Raw genomic sequence first — 15,728 nt, 5'->3', positions numbered from 1 at the left:
AGGTAGATTTTAACAAGCGTCTTAAAGGAGGAGAGAGAGGTAGCGAGGCGGAGAGGTTTGGGGAAGGAATTGCAGAGCTTAGGGTCTCGGCAGCTGAAGGCACGGCCGCCAATGGTGCGGCGAAGGATATCGCGGATGCGCAAGAGGCCAGAGTTGGAATTAGGGTTTTAAAAACCTGGAGATTGTAGGAGAAATAAAGACTGAAGGAGGCAAGTTCTGTTGTTTAGGGAAAGAAAGAACTGGAGCCTGAGTTCTGATTGTACAACAGTGAGGATGCTGGGAGCAGGAAGAGTTTGTAAGTTGGCACATATGGAGCTTAGGTGTTCAGGGAAGCAGTGAGCAGTGTGTAATCGATAAAACAGAGAAAAGACAAAGAAGGTTGTAATCATAGAATAGTACAACACAGAAGGAGGCCATTCGGCCCATCTAGTCTATGCTGCCTCTTTCGAAGGGCAATCCAGTTAGTCCCACTCCCCCGCTCTTTCCCCATATCCCTGCAATTTTTTCTCTTTCAAGTATTTATCCAATTCCCTTTTGAAAGCTACTATTGAATCTGTATCCACCGCCTTATCAGGCAGCGCATTCCAGATCCTAACCACTCGTTGAGTAAAAAAGTTTTTTCTTAAGTCGCCTCTGGTTCTTTTGCCAATCACCTTAAATCTGTGCCCTCTGGTTAGGGATCTTTCAGTCACTGGAAACAGCTTCCCTTTATTTACTCTATCCAAACCCTTCATGATTTCGAACTATCAAATCTCCTCTTAGCCTTATGTGCTCCAAGGAAAACAACCCCAGCTTCTCCAGTCTATCCCCGTAACTGTATTTCCTCATCCCCGGAACCATTCTAGTAAATCTATGGAGAGAGAGAGAGAGAGAGTGAGAAGATAAAGAGTAAAAACAAAGTGATCACCCATCAGTACAATTTTTTGAGGTTTGAAAGGAAGATGCAATCAATGGTATGAGATACAACAGCAGCAAAAATAAGGAATAGATTAAAATAGGTTAGAACTGTGCACTCATCACCTTAGGGGTGTGGACTCAAATCCAGCCCAGATGGGTGGCATGAATTAGTCTTCTTTTCAATGTAAAGTGAATTAGAGGGTCTCAAACCAGCAAGGGCACACCAATACCATAAGACTACTCAGAATCCTGCACCAATTCAGAGAAGATATAAAGATGACTGGTGTGGAGAATGGAGAGGTCTCCTGGTGGAACAGGAATTTAAGGCATTGTGGAGGGAGCTTTACCTGCCATCTAACTGAGAGCAAAACACAGGAAAATGTTGGATTCCCAGCACCAAAAGCCCTCAGAATTATTCTCCCACCACCCCGGCCCCCCCCCCCCGCCAAAGCCAGAACAGGCATGATGGGCTGAACGGCCTCCTTCTGCGCTACCATGCCTATAACGGTGTGCGCTAAGATAGATGAAGTGTCTGTCACAGGCTTAGCCTGGCACTCAGCAAGATGTTCAGGTTTCAGACAGACTATCAGTGGCTGCTTACAAGAGCTGTGCTGGCCCAACCCCTCCCCCGCCCCCCGCCTTCTATACATTGACAGCTTCCTTGTAAAAATGTTACTGTAAACTGGGGGGAAAAAGTACAGTGAAGAGATTTATCTTGTGCTATCCGATCTAGCGGCTGTTATTCTTTTAGTGGAATGGATCCGATTTATGAGACGACCTGTTTCTTATTATTCTTATCAAGGGCCATTAAAAGGGGGACAAAGGGGGCTTGTGGGTCCCACACTGCCATCTACAGTTTACAAGATTGCAGGGCTGCGTCCCCCTCTCCCCTACACCCCCAGTGCCATGCCGCACACAGGACACACCAGTACCAACCGTCCCGTAGCCCAAAACTCAGAGAGAGCGATTTCTTTCTGGAGAGTGGGAGGGGAGGAGAGAATTACGCTTTGTAAATGGGTGGTCCGCTGTACAATTCTTTTCCTTCCTTCTTTTGAAGCTGGTGGCTTCTTAAAAAAAAAATCCATTCTCGAGATGCATGCGTCGCTGGCACTGGAGTCACATTTAGGCCAGGCCGGGTAAGGGTGGCCCATCGCGCCCGGGCCAACTCTCTGAAAGAGCTCTCCAATCAGTCCCGCTCCCCCCTGCTCTTTCCCCCATAGCCCTGAGTTGTAGATGGTGGGTTGGGACACTCTAGCCACTCTTCTCCTCTCTGTTCCCCGTTGAAGAGATATGGAATTGGGTGCTCCCGACTGGGTCATCGAGTCATAACGGCACAGAAGGAGGCCATTCGGCCCATCCATCGAGTCCGTGCCGGCTCTCTGTTGAGCAATCCAGTCAGTCCCAACAGTCAGTTGGTAAATGCATTGTCCAGTATGGAACGCCCTGCCTGAAAGGGCGGTGGGAGCAGATTCAATAGTAGCTTTCAAAAGGGAATTGGATAAATACCTGAAGGGAGCTAATTTGCAGGGCTACGGGGTAAGAGCAGGGGGTTCGGGGCTAATTGGATAGCCCTTTCACAGAGCTGGCACAGGCACGATGGGCCGAATGGCCTCCTCCTGTGCTGTAGCGTTTTATAATTATATAGTGGACTTAGTGCCATGCTGGTGTGGCCAGATCCCAAAGGACAGGTCTTGCCAACCCGTAAGTAAACTTGCCAGATTTTGGGTTCCGGCTGATCTTCTGGGTTTAAGCCGGGGCCTTCCCACTGGCCAAACTCATGAGCTGCTGTGAGACTTGAGCTTTGCGAGCCGGTAGAGCTAGCACAGCAATGAACCCAATAAAACAGTAGCTCTAAAACCTTTTTGGAGGCTACTTTTGAGTCCCACTCCAGAGGCTTGAGCACAAAAATCTAGGCTGACCACTCCCAGTGCCAGTTCCGAGGGAGGGGGGGGGGGGGGGGGGGGGGGGGAGTGCTGCACTGTCGGAGGTGGCGTCTTTCGGATGAGACGTTAAACCGAGGCCCCCGCCTGCCCTCTCTCAGGTGGATGTAAAAGATCCTGCGGCACTGTTTCGAAGAAGAGCAGGGGAGTTCTCCCCGGTGTCCTGGGCCAATATTTATCCCTCAACCAACATCACTAGAAACACAGATGATCTGGTCATTTATCACATTGCCGTTTGTGGGATCTTGCTGTGCACAAAATTGGCTGCCGCATTTCCTACATTACAACACTTCAAAAGTACTTAATTAGCTGTAAAGCGCTTTGGGATGCACTCAGGTCGTGAAAAGCGCTGTATAAAAGCCACACAATCAGCAGCATCGGCCCAGCTAGCTTGGCTCCTCTTTCTCCCGTTGATGGGTACGAGGATACAAGCCTGCCTCCACACGTTGAACAGAAGACTGAAGATAACCCGAGACCTGCCCACACAATCTCTTTTTGATGTCTGCACTCGTGACAGATTATCAATCATCGTCCAGAAAACAAAGCCAGCTGCTCAAGAGCACCTCACAGGATTGCTCAGAGAGAAAGATTCACCGGCGAGATATCGCTCCCAACCAATGCAAGGCTCTCGTTCTGCCTTCACCAAGCTTATCACAAGGAGAATCGGGGAGAAGGGCCGAGAGCTTCTTCATGCAAAACGCCGCTGAGAGAGACAACAAACCTGTCGTGCGAAGAAATCCAATGTTTTTTTGGCTAAGGATGAAACTCGGCAAAAGAAGATACCAGGAGAAACGATAGCAAAATACTGTGGCTGCTGGAAATCCGAAATAACAACAGAAAACGCTGGAAAAACCGATTGGGTGACCGCTTTGCGGAACACCTCCGTTCAGTCCGTAAGGGTGAACCCGAGCTTCCGGTCACCTGTCATTTCAATTCACCGCCCCATTTCCACTCAGACCTCACCGTCTGCGACCTCTTGCATTGTTCCACGGAAGCTCAGCGTAAACTCGAGGAACAGCACCTCATCTTCCGATTAGGCACTTTACAGCCTTCCGGACTCAATATCGAGTTCAACAATTTCAGATCATAACCTCGGCCCCTATTACATTTTTATATTTTTTATCCACACTTTTGGTTTGTGCCTTTTCCTTTTTTTCTCTCTCCCACATGGCAGCTGTCTCTCACTCTGCCAGCGCATTTCACACTTCATCTAGAGCCATTGTTTGTTTCTTTACCTGTCCTATTACCATCTCGTCTCGCCTTGAATATCTCTTAATGTCTCTTCTTTCAAACCCTCCCCCATTTCCCAGCCCCCAAACTGCCTTTTAATCTGTTTCATTTCCTGCCTTTTCTCTCAGTTCTGTAGAAAGGTTTCGACCCGAAACGTTGACTCTATTTCTCTCTCCACGGATGTTGCCTGGCCTGTTGAGTTTTCCCAGCGTTTTCTGTTGTTACTTAAGATACCAGGAGACGTTGGTTCCTGTTCCAGCAATTATTATTATTTTTTTTAAGCGCTTTAACTTATTTCGTTACTGCTTCTCAAACATAACATGATCAACATCAGCCACAACACAATAATCGTCAGCAGATGCACAGTGCAGCCTTAACTGAAGGCGACCGCAGCGTTTCTGACTGATTTGCTACAGACAGAAAACATTTCAATTGGAAATGAAAAGCCATATGGCATTTATTTATCTTGCTCCAGAGCCGAAGCCTGGTGATCATCAATGAGGATATTCTACACCCCGCTCTTATTATGTTCTCGCCTCCGATGGTGAGCCTGGGACATAAAATGGTCCAGCTCTCTTGGTCGGCCTCCTTCCTACCGCCCCCCGCCCTGTAATATCCCTGACGTAATGAAACTCATTGCGCACTTGGTTTGAGTATAAAGCAAGGCTTTAATCAACTTGTTTCAGAACATGGAGGTCTAGTTGTACTTCACTAGTTCCTTGTCTTACAAAATGTCCCCAGGCAAGCTGAGCCCACGCCCGAGTATTTATACTCCTTGGACGGCGCCACCAGCTGGCCGTCTAGTGTTATTTCATGAGTAGTTTCTTTATGAGGATGAGATTTATAATAAATCCCTTTATGGGATTATGGGGATCGGGCGGGGAAGTGGAGTCGAGGTCGAAGATCAGCCATGATCTTACTGAATGGCTCGAGGGGCCGTACGGCCTACTCCTGCTCCTATTTCTTATGTTTCTGATGTCAACTTGAGCTCATCCAAAACTCGGCTGCCCCGTGTCCTAACTCGCACCGAGTCCCGTTCACCCATCACCCCCTGTGCTCGCTGACCAACATTGGCTCCCGGTCCGGCAACGCCTCGATTTTAAAATTCTCACCCTTTGTGTTTTCAAATCCCTCCATGGCCTCGCCCCCTCCCTATCTCTGTAACCTCTTCCAGCCCCACAACCCTCCGAGATCTCTGCGCTCCTCCAATTCTGGCCTCTCGCGCATCCCCGGTTTCCATCGCCCTCACCATTGGTGGCCGTGCCTTCAGCTGCCTGGGTCCTAAGCCCTGGAATTCACTCCCTAAACCGCTCCGCCTCTCTACCTCTCTTTCTTCCTTTAAGTCGCTCCTTAAAAAAACCTACCTCTTTGACTAAGCTTTTGGTTACCAGTCTGAATATCTTCTTATGTGACTCGCTGTGAATTTTGATCTGATAACGCTCCTGTGAAGACATTTTACAACGTTAAAGGCGCTGTATAACTGCAAGTTGTTGTTGTTTTTGTTGTAGCACAAGTGACGGGTCTCCCGCACGAGGCGGGTTTCCCAGGCAATCCGGGGAAGTGCCGTCACTAAATTATGGAGACAGGTTGCATAAACTTTGTTTGTATTCCCTTGTGTTTAGAGGATTGTGGGGTGACTAATCGAGCTATTTAAAATGATAAAGGGATTCGATAGGGTAGACACAGAGAAACTATTTCCTCTGCTGGGGAAATCCAGAACAAGGGGGGGCCCAATCTTAAAATTAGAACTAGTTCGAAGCTTGTAAATTTTGTACACACGTCCTCTTATTCTATTACAATAGCAAAATACTGCAGATGCTGGAAATCCGAAATAACAACAGAAAATGCTGGAAAAACTCAGCAGGCCAAAGCAGCATCCGTGGAGAGAGAAACAAAGTTAATGTTTCAGGTCGAAGACCTTTCGTCAGAACTGGCAAAAAGCAGGAAATGGAAAGCAAGTTTAGGGGCTGGGAAAAGGGGGAGGGGATGAAAGAACAAAAGGGAAGGTCAGTGCTAGGATAGAAAGCAGGAGAGATTGAGAGACATTGAGAGATATTCAAGGCGAGAGGAGGTGGTAATGGGACAGGTTAAGGAACAAAGGATGGCTCTAGATGGGGTGTGAATTGCGCTGGCAGAATGAAGGACAGCTACCATGTGGGAGAGAAGAACAGAAGGCCAAACAAAAAGTGTGGATAAAAAAAAAGAAAATATATATATGTGATAGGGACCGAATACCTCTTATTCTATACTCCTTGTCCAGGTTAAACAGCTTCCTTCCTTTAACTTCATTCTCATTCTCGTCATTAATTAGAGAGGATAGTTCACATGTATATGAATTCCTTCTCCCTTCCTGCACGCTATTATAGATTAGGCTGTCAGGAGCCGCTTCCCTGCCAGAGATAGATCTGCAGAATAATGGAGTGGGACAGAGAAGGAGTTTGCTTTCTATCTATCGGGTCAAGACTTGAGGCTTCTGGCCAGATTCAGAGACGAAGACAATCATCAGCTCCTGGCCACCTCTCAGTGAAGCGGAAGAGGAATTCCACCGCCCCCCGCCCCCCCCCCCCCCCACCGCTGTCACCCCGTGATGACCCACTCGGGTCTCAGTTGCTGCTTTTTTACGCAGCTAGTGACTCAGATAAACAGCAGTGGGCCTTCCTACAAGCTTCCTTTCATGACCCCAGGGCGCTTTACTGCCTGACGTAAGAAAACTACTAGGCACTTGGTCTAAGCGTTAAGCAAAGCTTTAATCAATTGTTTTACAACATGGAGGTCTAGTTGTGTCCTTCACTAGTTCCTGTTAAGAATGTCCTGCGCAAGCTGGGCCTGTGCCCGAGTATTTATACTCTCCCTGGACAGCGCCACCCGTAGGCCGCTCTGTATTATTTCATAAGTCTTTCTTTCATGAATGACTGATTCATGTCCCTGCCAATGTAGCACTTTATGAATTGAAGTCACTGTCGTAATGTAGCAGCCAGTTTGCGCACAGCAAGCTCCCGCAAGCAGCAATGCGATAAACGACCAGATGAACTGTTTTAGTGATGTTGTTTCAGGCATAAATGTTGGCCCCAGGACACCGGGGGAGAGCTCCCCCCTGCTCTTCTTCGAAACAGCACCACGGAATATTTTACATCCGCCTGAGAGGGCAGACGGGGGCCTCGGTTTAACCTCTCAGCTGAAAGACGGCAGCTCCGACAGTGCGGCGCTCCCTCAGCGCTGCACTGGAGAGCTTCAGCTTAGATTATGTGCTCCAGTCTCTGGAGTGGGACTATGAAACCACAACCTTCTGACTCAGAGATGCGAGAGTGCTGCCCACTGAGCCAGGGCTGGAATGGGGTGGGGTGAGGGTTGGGGGAGAGGTACTAGTTCAGACAGTGATAGGCAAATTGAGGACTGATGTCAGGAAGTTCTTCACATGCAGATCAGCACCTGGCCTCTGGATGGAGCAGTGGAGCCAGAAGCCCTGGGAGCATTTCAGAGATTACGCCATCGTTTGAGGGAAGAGGTGCAGCAGTCTTCAATCCCTGGACGCGATATGTAAGATAGGCCAAAAGGCCTTCCACCAATGTACCTATCTTGTGAACATGGCTGCTGTCAAACCAGGCATTTCCTGTGCCCACATTTCTGCCCGAACCAAGTGGTCTACTTGGTATGCATTGGAAATTGGCCTGTGTTGGCTCTTTGAAAGAGCAGTCGTAGTTGGTCCCATATCCCCTGCAAGTTCCTCATCCTCGAGTACCTGTCCAGCTCCCTTTTAATATTATTTATGGAATCAGCTTCCACCATCTTTTCGGGTCGAGCGTTCCAGATCCCAATGCAAGTTGTTGTTGTATATAAATCCATAAGAACATAAGAAATGGGAGCAGGAGTCGGCCATTCGGCCCTTCAAGCCTGCTCCGCCATTCAATGAGATCATGGCTGATCTTCTGCCTCAACTCCATTCACCGGCCCTATCGCCACATCCTTTGATGCCCTTACTAGTCAGAAATCTATCGACTTCTGTTTTGAATATACCCAATGGCTGAGCCTGCACAGCCCTCTGGGGTAGAGAATTCCAAAGATTCACCACCCTCTGTGTGAAGAAATTTCTTCTCATCTCAGTCCTGAATGGCCTACCCTTTATCCTGAGGCTGTGGCCCCTGGTTCTAGACTCCCCAGCCAAGGGAAACATTCTCCCAGCATCCACCCTATCAAGCCCTGTAATAATTTTGTGTGCTTCAATGAGATCCCCTCTCATTCTTCCGAATTCAAGAGAATACAGGCCTAGTTTACTCAATCTCTTCTCATACAACAGTCCCGCCATCCCAGGAATCAATCCAAGTTGTTGTTGTATAATAAGTGCAAGTTGTTGTATATAAATCCAAGTTGTTGTATGTAAATGTAAGTTGTTGTTGCTGTATATAAAAAGCAGTCGATTTTACTGTATTGACAATTGATTAGCACATTCACGTGAAATTCCTCAGCCCAGGGTTTTAAACCATCGTGAACTCCTTTCAAGTAAATGAATTAGCAGCTTTTTCTTCGAAGATGCAAAGGAATGTCAAACCAACACACCAGCTACCAGTATCACTCAATGGCATTCCAAAGCACACGAGTTCATCCTTATTCCCCGATGACTTTGTATTTACACTGTTAAGAATTCTGCTCCCTAAATAGGATTGTATAATCTGTTTTTTAAGGTGCATGTTGAAAGTCATAACAAGTTGTATTTATATAGCGCCTTTAATGTAGTAAAATGTCCCAAGGCGCTTCACAGGAATATTAAAAGTCAAAAAATTTGACACATAAGGAGAAATTAGGGCAGGTGACCAAAAGCTTGGTCAAAGAGGTAGGTTCTAAAAGGAGGAAAGAGAGGTAGCGAGGCGGAGAGGTTTAGGCAGGGAATTCCAGAGCTTAGGGCCCAGGCAACAGAAGGCACGGCCACCAATGGTTGAGCGATTATAATCAGGGATGCTCAAGAGGGCAGAATTAGAGGAGCGCAGAGATCTCGGGGGGTTGTGGGGCTGAAGGAGATTACAGAGATAGGGAGGGGCGAGGCCAGGAAGGGATTTGAAAACAAGGATGAGAATTTTAAAATCGAGGCGTTGCTTAACCGGGAGGCAATGTCAGTCAGCGAGCACAGGGGTGATGGGTGAACGGGACTTGGTGCGAGTTAGGACACGGGCAGCCGAGTTTTGGATCACCTCAAGTTTACGTAGGGTCGACGTGGGAGGCCAGCCAGGAGTGCGTTGGAATAGTCAAGTCTCGAGGTAACAAAGGCATGGATGAGGGTTTCAGCAGCGGATGAGCTGAGGCAAGGGCGGAGGCGGGCGATGTTACAGAGGTGGAAATAAGTGGTCTTAGTAATGCTGCGGATATGTGGCTGGAAGCTCATTTCAGGGTCAAATATGACACCAAGGTTGCGAACAGTGTGGTTCAGCCTCAGACAGATGTTAGGGAGAGGGATGGAGTCAGTGACTAGGGAACTGAATTTGTGGCAGGGACCGAAAACAAATGCCACTTCAGCGTGTGATGCCTCAGAGGAACAGGAGGAGGCCATTCAGCCCCTCGAGCCTGTTCCGCCATTCAGTTAGATCATGGCTGGTCTGTATCTCAACTCCAGCTGCCTGCTTTGGTTCTGTAATCCTTAATATACTCTTGCCTAACAAAAGTCTATCAATCTCAGTTTTGAAATTTTTAATTGACCTCCCAGCCTCAACAGCTTTTTTGAGGGAGAGATGTCGAGGTTTCCGCTCCCCTTTGTGTGAAGTGGTGCTTCCTGAAATCACCCTCTGAACGGCCTAGCTCTAAATTTAAGGTTATGCCCCCTTGTTCTGGACTAGAGGAAATAGTTTCTCTCTATCAAACTCCTTTAATCATCTTAAACACCTTAATTAGATCGCCCCTTAATCTTCTATACTCAAGGGAACACAAGTTCATACAACCTGTATTCATGAACAGCCACTAATCCTACTGTAATGGATTACGTGGGGCGGAGGGTCAATGTACTTTATTTACTTAGTTACTCGATAGCACATCAATTTGAACGACATGAGCACCTTAGGAAAGACCACATCTTATCCCTTACCAGTGGCTCATCAGCCAATACTGCAAGCAGGACCCCAACTAATGCAGAACAGATGCTGAGGTAAGTTAGCAGCTAGATAATTGGAGTAAGAGAGGGTATTAGTCCAATGTTTCCCTTTCTGTCTTGTGGCAGAATCATGTCGGAAAGTTGCTGCCCCGCCCCTGATTGTGTTCCGAAAGGTGAAAGGAGAGGACTTGAATAATCAGGGACTGGAACATTTTCTCTTCAGCATTCCCACCGCACCCCCAGTGCTCTGCAGTTCTGCGGCAATCCATCATCGGTTGGCAGCGTCTCCATTCATCCTGCAGGTCTCACCTTGTCCTGTTCCCCCTGTAGACTCTTGTCAGATTACACTCAATAAGATTCATTGCCACCACTTGCGGTAGTGATGGCAGTCACATCCTGGGGAAGCGCTACCCTTCAGGGAGGTTAAGAATTTAATTTTTTTTTTTTTTAAATGTCTCCAGTTCTATCTGTCCTTTCACACCACGGAGTTCATCATTTGAAAGGGGGAGGTAGAACTCATCGGGGTGCTCATGTTGCAAATCTCGCCACTGGCTTCTGTTACTGTGGCCCCTAAAGGTGGTTTAATATTATACAGAGTCCATGACTCGCGGTACTAATTAACGGCAGGTACTGTGGAACACACTTAAAACACACATTGTTTAAATCAATGCCAGCCTTCAACAGCAGTGAGAAACCCTCAGGTGAACTTCATCCAAATCAGCTATTATTATACAAGGTACTAAATCTGAGGCTGCACAGAAGAGCTACCAGATGTGCCACAGAATAATTAAAGGGGGGGGACATGGGGAGGGAGGCTCAGCCACAAGATGTTAAATTCCATACAACATGTACACGTGCAATATGCTCTAAATCAGCTGTAACTTTACTTTTTGCTCAATTGTGCAATCAAAAGCGATTTGTCCCGCTTCCCCACGGGCTAAAGGCATTGCCTGGTGTAATACTACCGCTGTGTCGACTGGAAGCTCCCAAGGTTCAGTCTGCGATCTGTGTTAGTTCACCTCAGCTAGGGCTATAGTAAAGGGGCTACAATTGGCCACGGCCAACCCATCCCTCCCCGCCCGCCGATTGGAAGGGAAAATCTTCTATGGCTCCCACTCCTGACTGTTCACGATCCGAGTCCCCGCTCACCCACCACCCCTGTGCTCGCTGACTTTACACTCGCTCCCGGTCCGGCAACGGATCAATTTTAAAATTCTCGCCCTTCTGTTGAAACCTCTCCGTGGCCTCGCCCCCGTCCCCCCCCTCTATCTCTGTAACCTCCCCCAGCCCTACAACCCGCCGAGATCTCGGCCCACCTCCAATTCTGGCTTCTTGCGCAACCCCAAATTCCATCGCTCCGCCATTGGCGGCCGTGCCTTCAGCTGCTGGGGCCCTAAGCTCTGGAATTCCCTCCCTGAACCTCTCCGCCTCTCTCTACCTCTCTCTCCTCCTTTAAGATGCTCCTTAAAACCTACCTCTTTGACCAACCTGTCCTAGCCTCTCATTATGTGGCTCGGTGTCAACTTATGTCTGATAACGATCCTGTGAAGCGCCTCGGGGCGTTTTACTACGTTAAAGGCGCTATACAAATACAGGTCGTTGTTGTTGCTTCTGGAAAATGCGCCTGGCTATCGATCGGGCGAGAACACGCTTGAGTTTGGTTGCAATTCCCTCCACAGTAACATCAGCTGCCGACACTCATACAAAAAGAACGAAGGAGATACACTGGACAATTGCCGGTCCTTTTGGAACCATATCTATCAGAAATCCTCCCCTTCAGGAGAGAAGCATAGAAAATTGGACAAAAAAAAGAAAGACTTGCATTTCTACAGCGCCTCTCACGACCTCAGGATGTCCCAAAGCGCTTTACAGCCAATGAAGTACTTCTTGAAGTGGAGTCACTTGTTATAGTGCAAGAAATGCGGTATCCAATTTGCGCACAGCAAGCTCCCACAAACAGCAATGTGATAATGACCCGATCATCTGTTTTAGTGACATTGGTTGAGGGATAAATATTGACCCCAGGACACTGGGGAGAACTCCACTAACAGTACAGAACCCATGGGTTATGACAGAATTTGAGTAAACTTGGTGGCTGTGTTATACCAAGTATTGTAGGTGCGTGTGTGTCTGCTCGTCGCATATGGATTATGCGCACTTAAACGGAGACAATAATCTCACACATGGTGTCTAGTGTCCAATAAACTGAACCCTCGGAGGCCTGATCACCTAGAATCGTGCAATCATTTGGCCTGGTGGCCTTTTTTGTTTGGCAACTTGTGCGCATTGATAAGATTCTGCCTGTTCATCCCAGCACATAGACTAGTTCTCCCGGTTTGACACCCTCTGATACCTGGGATGGCAGGAATGACGTATGAGGAGAGATTGGGTCGATTGGGCTTATACTCGCTGGAGTTTAGAAGAATGAGAGGGGATCTCATTGAAACTTATAAAATTCTGACAGGATTGGACAGACTAGATGCAGGAAGGATGTTCCCGATGGCAGGGGAGTCCAGAACCAGGGGTCACAGTCTAAGGATAAGGGGTAAGCCATTTAGGACAGAGATGAGGAGGAATTTCTTCACCCAGAGAGTGGTGAACCTGTGGAATTCTCTACCACACAAGGCAGTAGAGGCCAGTTCATTAAATATATTCAAGAAGGAGTTAGATATATTTCTTAAGGTTAAAGGGATCAAGGGATATGGGGAGAAAGCAGGGACAGGGTACTGAATTTGGATGATCAGCCATGATCTCATTGAATGGCAGAGCAGGGTCGAGGGGCCGAATGGCCTACTCCTGCTCCTATCTTCTATGTTTCTATGTTTCAACGCCAAGCATTCCCAAGCCAGGCACCGCCTGGGTTAATGCTGGGCTAAGCTTATACTGTTGTGCCCCAGCCTCACAACAGCATCGCCCATCCCAGAGGTGACACTTCCCGATCTCACACCCAACAGGTTGGTGGCTTAGAGTAAAACTAAACTTAGCAGCATTCAGTGGAAAATGATAGTCAGCTTGAACAGAGCTGACGCTGCGCCAAACTCGTTTTGCACTGGATCCTTCCAGCTGGCAGAGAGAAAGAGAGAGAGGGAGGAAAGAGAGAGACCCTCATTCCATCAGTCCAAGCTGGATTTCAACCCACGTCCAAGAGGTGACGGGACAGCTGGTCAGCCGCGGCTCAGCGGGGAGCACTCTCGCTTCCTGAGCCGGAAGCTGGTGGGTTCGAGCCCCGCTCCAGAGACATGGAGCACCAAATCTAGGCCGACATTCCTAGCGACAGTACTGAGGGAGCGCTGCGCTGTCGGAGGTACCGTCTTTCAGATGCGATGTTTAAACCGAGGCCCCCGGTCTGCTCTCTCAACTGGACGTAAAAGACACTATAGAGTAAGAGATTTAGCCCAGGTGTCCTGGCCAATGTTTATTCCTCAGCTGGCATCCCTAAAGCAGATTATCTGGTCATTATCACGTTGCTGTTTGTGGGAGCTTGCTGTTCACAAATTGGCTGCTGTGTTTCCTACATTACAACAGTGACTACACTTGAAATGTACTTCATTTTTCTAAGCAGCAAGTTGTTATAGTTTGGAACGCGCTGCCTGAAAGGGGTGTGGAAGCCGATTTGATTGTAACTTTCAAAAGGGATTGGATAAATACTTGAAGGGGAAACATTTACAGGGCTACAGGGGAAAGAGCAGGGGGGAGTGGGACTAATTGGACAGCTCTACCAAAGAGCCGGCACAGGCACGATGGGCCGAATGGCCTCCTTCAGTGCTGTATCATTCTATGATTGGCTATAAAATGCTTTGGGACATCCTGAGGTCATGAAAGGCGCTATAAGACTACAAGTCAGTCTTCCGTTCTTTCTTTCTATCCTTCTAGCTTTCTTTCTTTTCCCAATTCCCGACTGCTTTGACCCTTAAATGGATGGTTCTACCATGCCCCAGTTACAATACACGCTTGGCATTCTTGCGTCACAACTGACTCCAATCATGCAGCATAATACCGTTAGCTTTGGAGAAATGCAAAGCTTAACTTTGACAACAAGACCACCTGGATGAAGAGGTCCTCCAAAGCCAGAACTACTCAAGTTTCTTTCCAAACGTTACAGGCTGAAGTCCTTGGATAGCCTGCTGAAGTTCCCGCCAACATCTAACCATTGACGGGAGTCAGCTATCCTGTCGGTCCTTGGTATTTTTGGTCATTGGAAAATTCAAAAACCAGTCAAGTTCTCAAAAAATAGCTACAAGGTGAAGGACCAGTTCATTTATTTTTGGCGGAGTTGGTTGAGGCAGGAATGTTGACCAGGGTGAGAATTCTCTGCTCTTTGTCTTCAAATACTGCCATGGGATCTTTAACGTCCCACCAGAACAGGTTAGACCGGACCTCTGGTTTCAATGCCCCCATCTGGAGGTTGGCACAATGCAGCATTCCTTCGGTACCACATTAGAGCGTCAGCTTAGATTATGCTCAATTACGCCTTCCGACCCAGAGGCGAGACTGCTATCAACTGAACCAAGCTGATGGATTGAACAGCTAAAAATTGGCACAGACTTTATGAGTGCCTGCAGCACCCGTTACTAATGCTGAACCATCTTTTGCCAAGTAATAACTGATATCCTCATACCTTGAGCAATTTGCAACCTCAATCCGGGTTCCTTCACATTCGTGACCTCCGCAGTGTGGAGCAGGGCTGTCACATGACCTGGAGCGGCACATGCACGACCCCGTGGCCTCTTTGTCTGCGTGCTCGCACAGTTGCCACGGAGACCAAGGCCCGAATCCACCATCCACCGTGAGGTTTCTCACCTAAATCAAAGAATCCCAGTAGTTAGATGGACCGAATATACTTCAAAAAAATAAAGTATTAAGTCAGAAGCTGAGAGACGCGACACAATGTGGTGAATTATTAGGGGGGGTGGGCCAGATCTCCACCCATTAAAATTTCCCCCACATCCCCTCGTCTTGCCGGGTAACACGTCAATGGTGGTTGAAAGGACAGAGAGGCAGCCTTCTCCCAAGGCCCCTCTTGTGCCTACAGCCGAGGACCCTCTGGAATTTTCATCCCAACTGTGGAACAACAACAACAACCGCTTGCATTTATGTAGCACCTTTAACACAGCAAACCGTACCAAGGTGCTTCACAGGAATGTAATCAGACAAAAATTGACACCGGCCCACATAAGGAGATATTAGGACAGGTGACCAAAAGCCTGGCCAAAGAGGCAGGTTTTAAGGAGCATCTTAAAAGAAGGAAAGAGAGCGAGCGGTAGAGGGGCGGAGAGGTTTAAGGAGAGAATTCCAGCGCTTAGGGCCTAAACAGCTGAAGGCACGGCCGCCAGTGGTGGGGGGGTGGGGGCAAAGCAAATCGGGGATGGCCAAGAGGCCAGAGTTGGAGGAACGCAGAGTTCTCGGGAGAGCTGTAGGGTTGGAGGAGGTTACAGAGGCTGAGAATTTTTAATTTGAGGCGTTGCTGGACCAGGGGCTAATGTAGGTCAGTGAGCACAGGGGTGATGGGTTTACCGGGACTTGGTGCGAGTTAGGACACGGGCAGCCGAGAGAATTGGCACAAGTTCACGTCTTGGCATCTGGAGACA

General features: G+C 48.1%; 1 protein-coding gene across 4 annotated transcripts in view; it reads right to left on the bottom strand.

The window, feature by feature from the left end:
* The window catches only part of sema5ba (sema domain, seven thrombospondin repeats (type 1 and type 1-like), transmembrane domain (TM) and short cytoplasmic domain, (semaphorin) 5Ba), a 423,201-nt gene that overhangs the window by 58,321 nt on the left and 349,152 nt on the right, over window positions 1-15,728 (bottom strand). For all 4 annotated transcript variants that reach the window (XM_085986838.1, XM_085986837.1, XM_085986839.1 and 1 more), the window contains one exon: window positions 14,759-14,940. In XM_085986838.1, the coding sequence (XP_085842964.1) occupies window positions 14,759-14,940 (182 nt within the window). The remainder of the gene's footprint in view (window positions 1-14,758; window positions 14,941-15,728) is intronic.

The sequence above is a fragment of the Somniosus microcephalus genome, chromosome 4 (assembly GCF_052327205.1).
Source record: "Somniosus microcephalus isolate GS21.2 chromosome 4, FLI_Smic_1.0, whole genome shotgun sequence".
NCBI classification, from domain to species: domain Eukaryota; kingdom Metazoa; phylum Chordata; class Chondrichthyes; order Squaliformes; family Somniosidae; genus Somniosus; species Somniosus microcephalus.
This window is presented reverse-complemented; position numbering and strand designations above follow the sequence as displayed.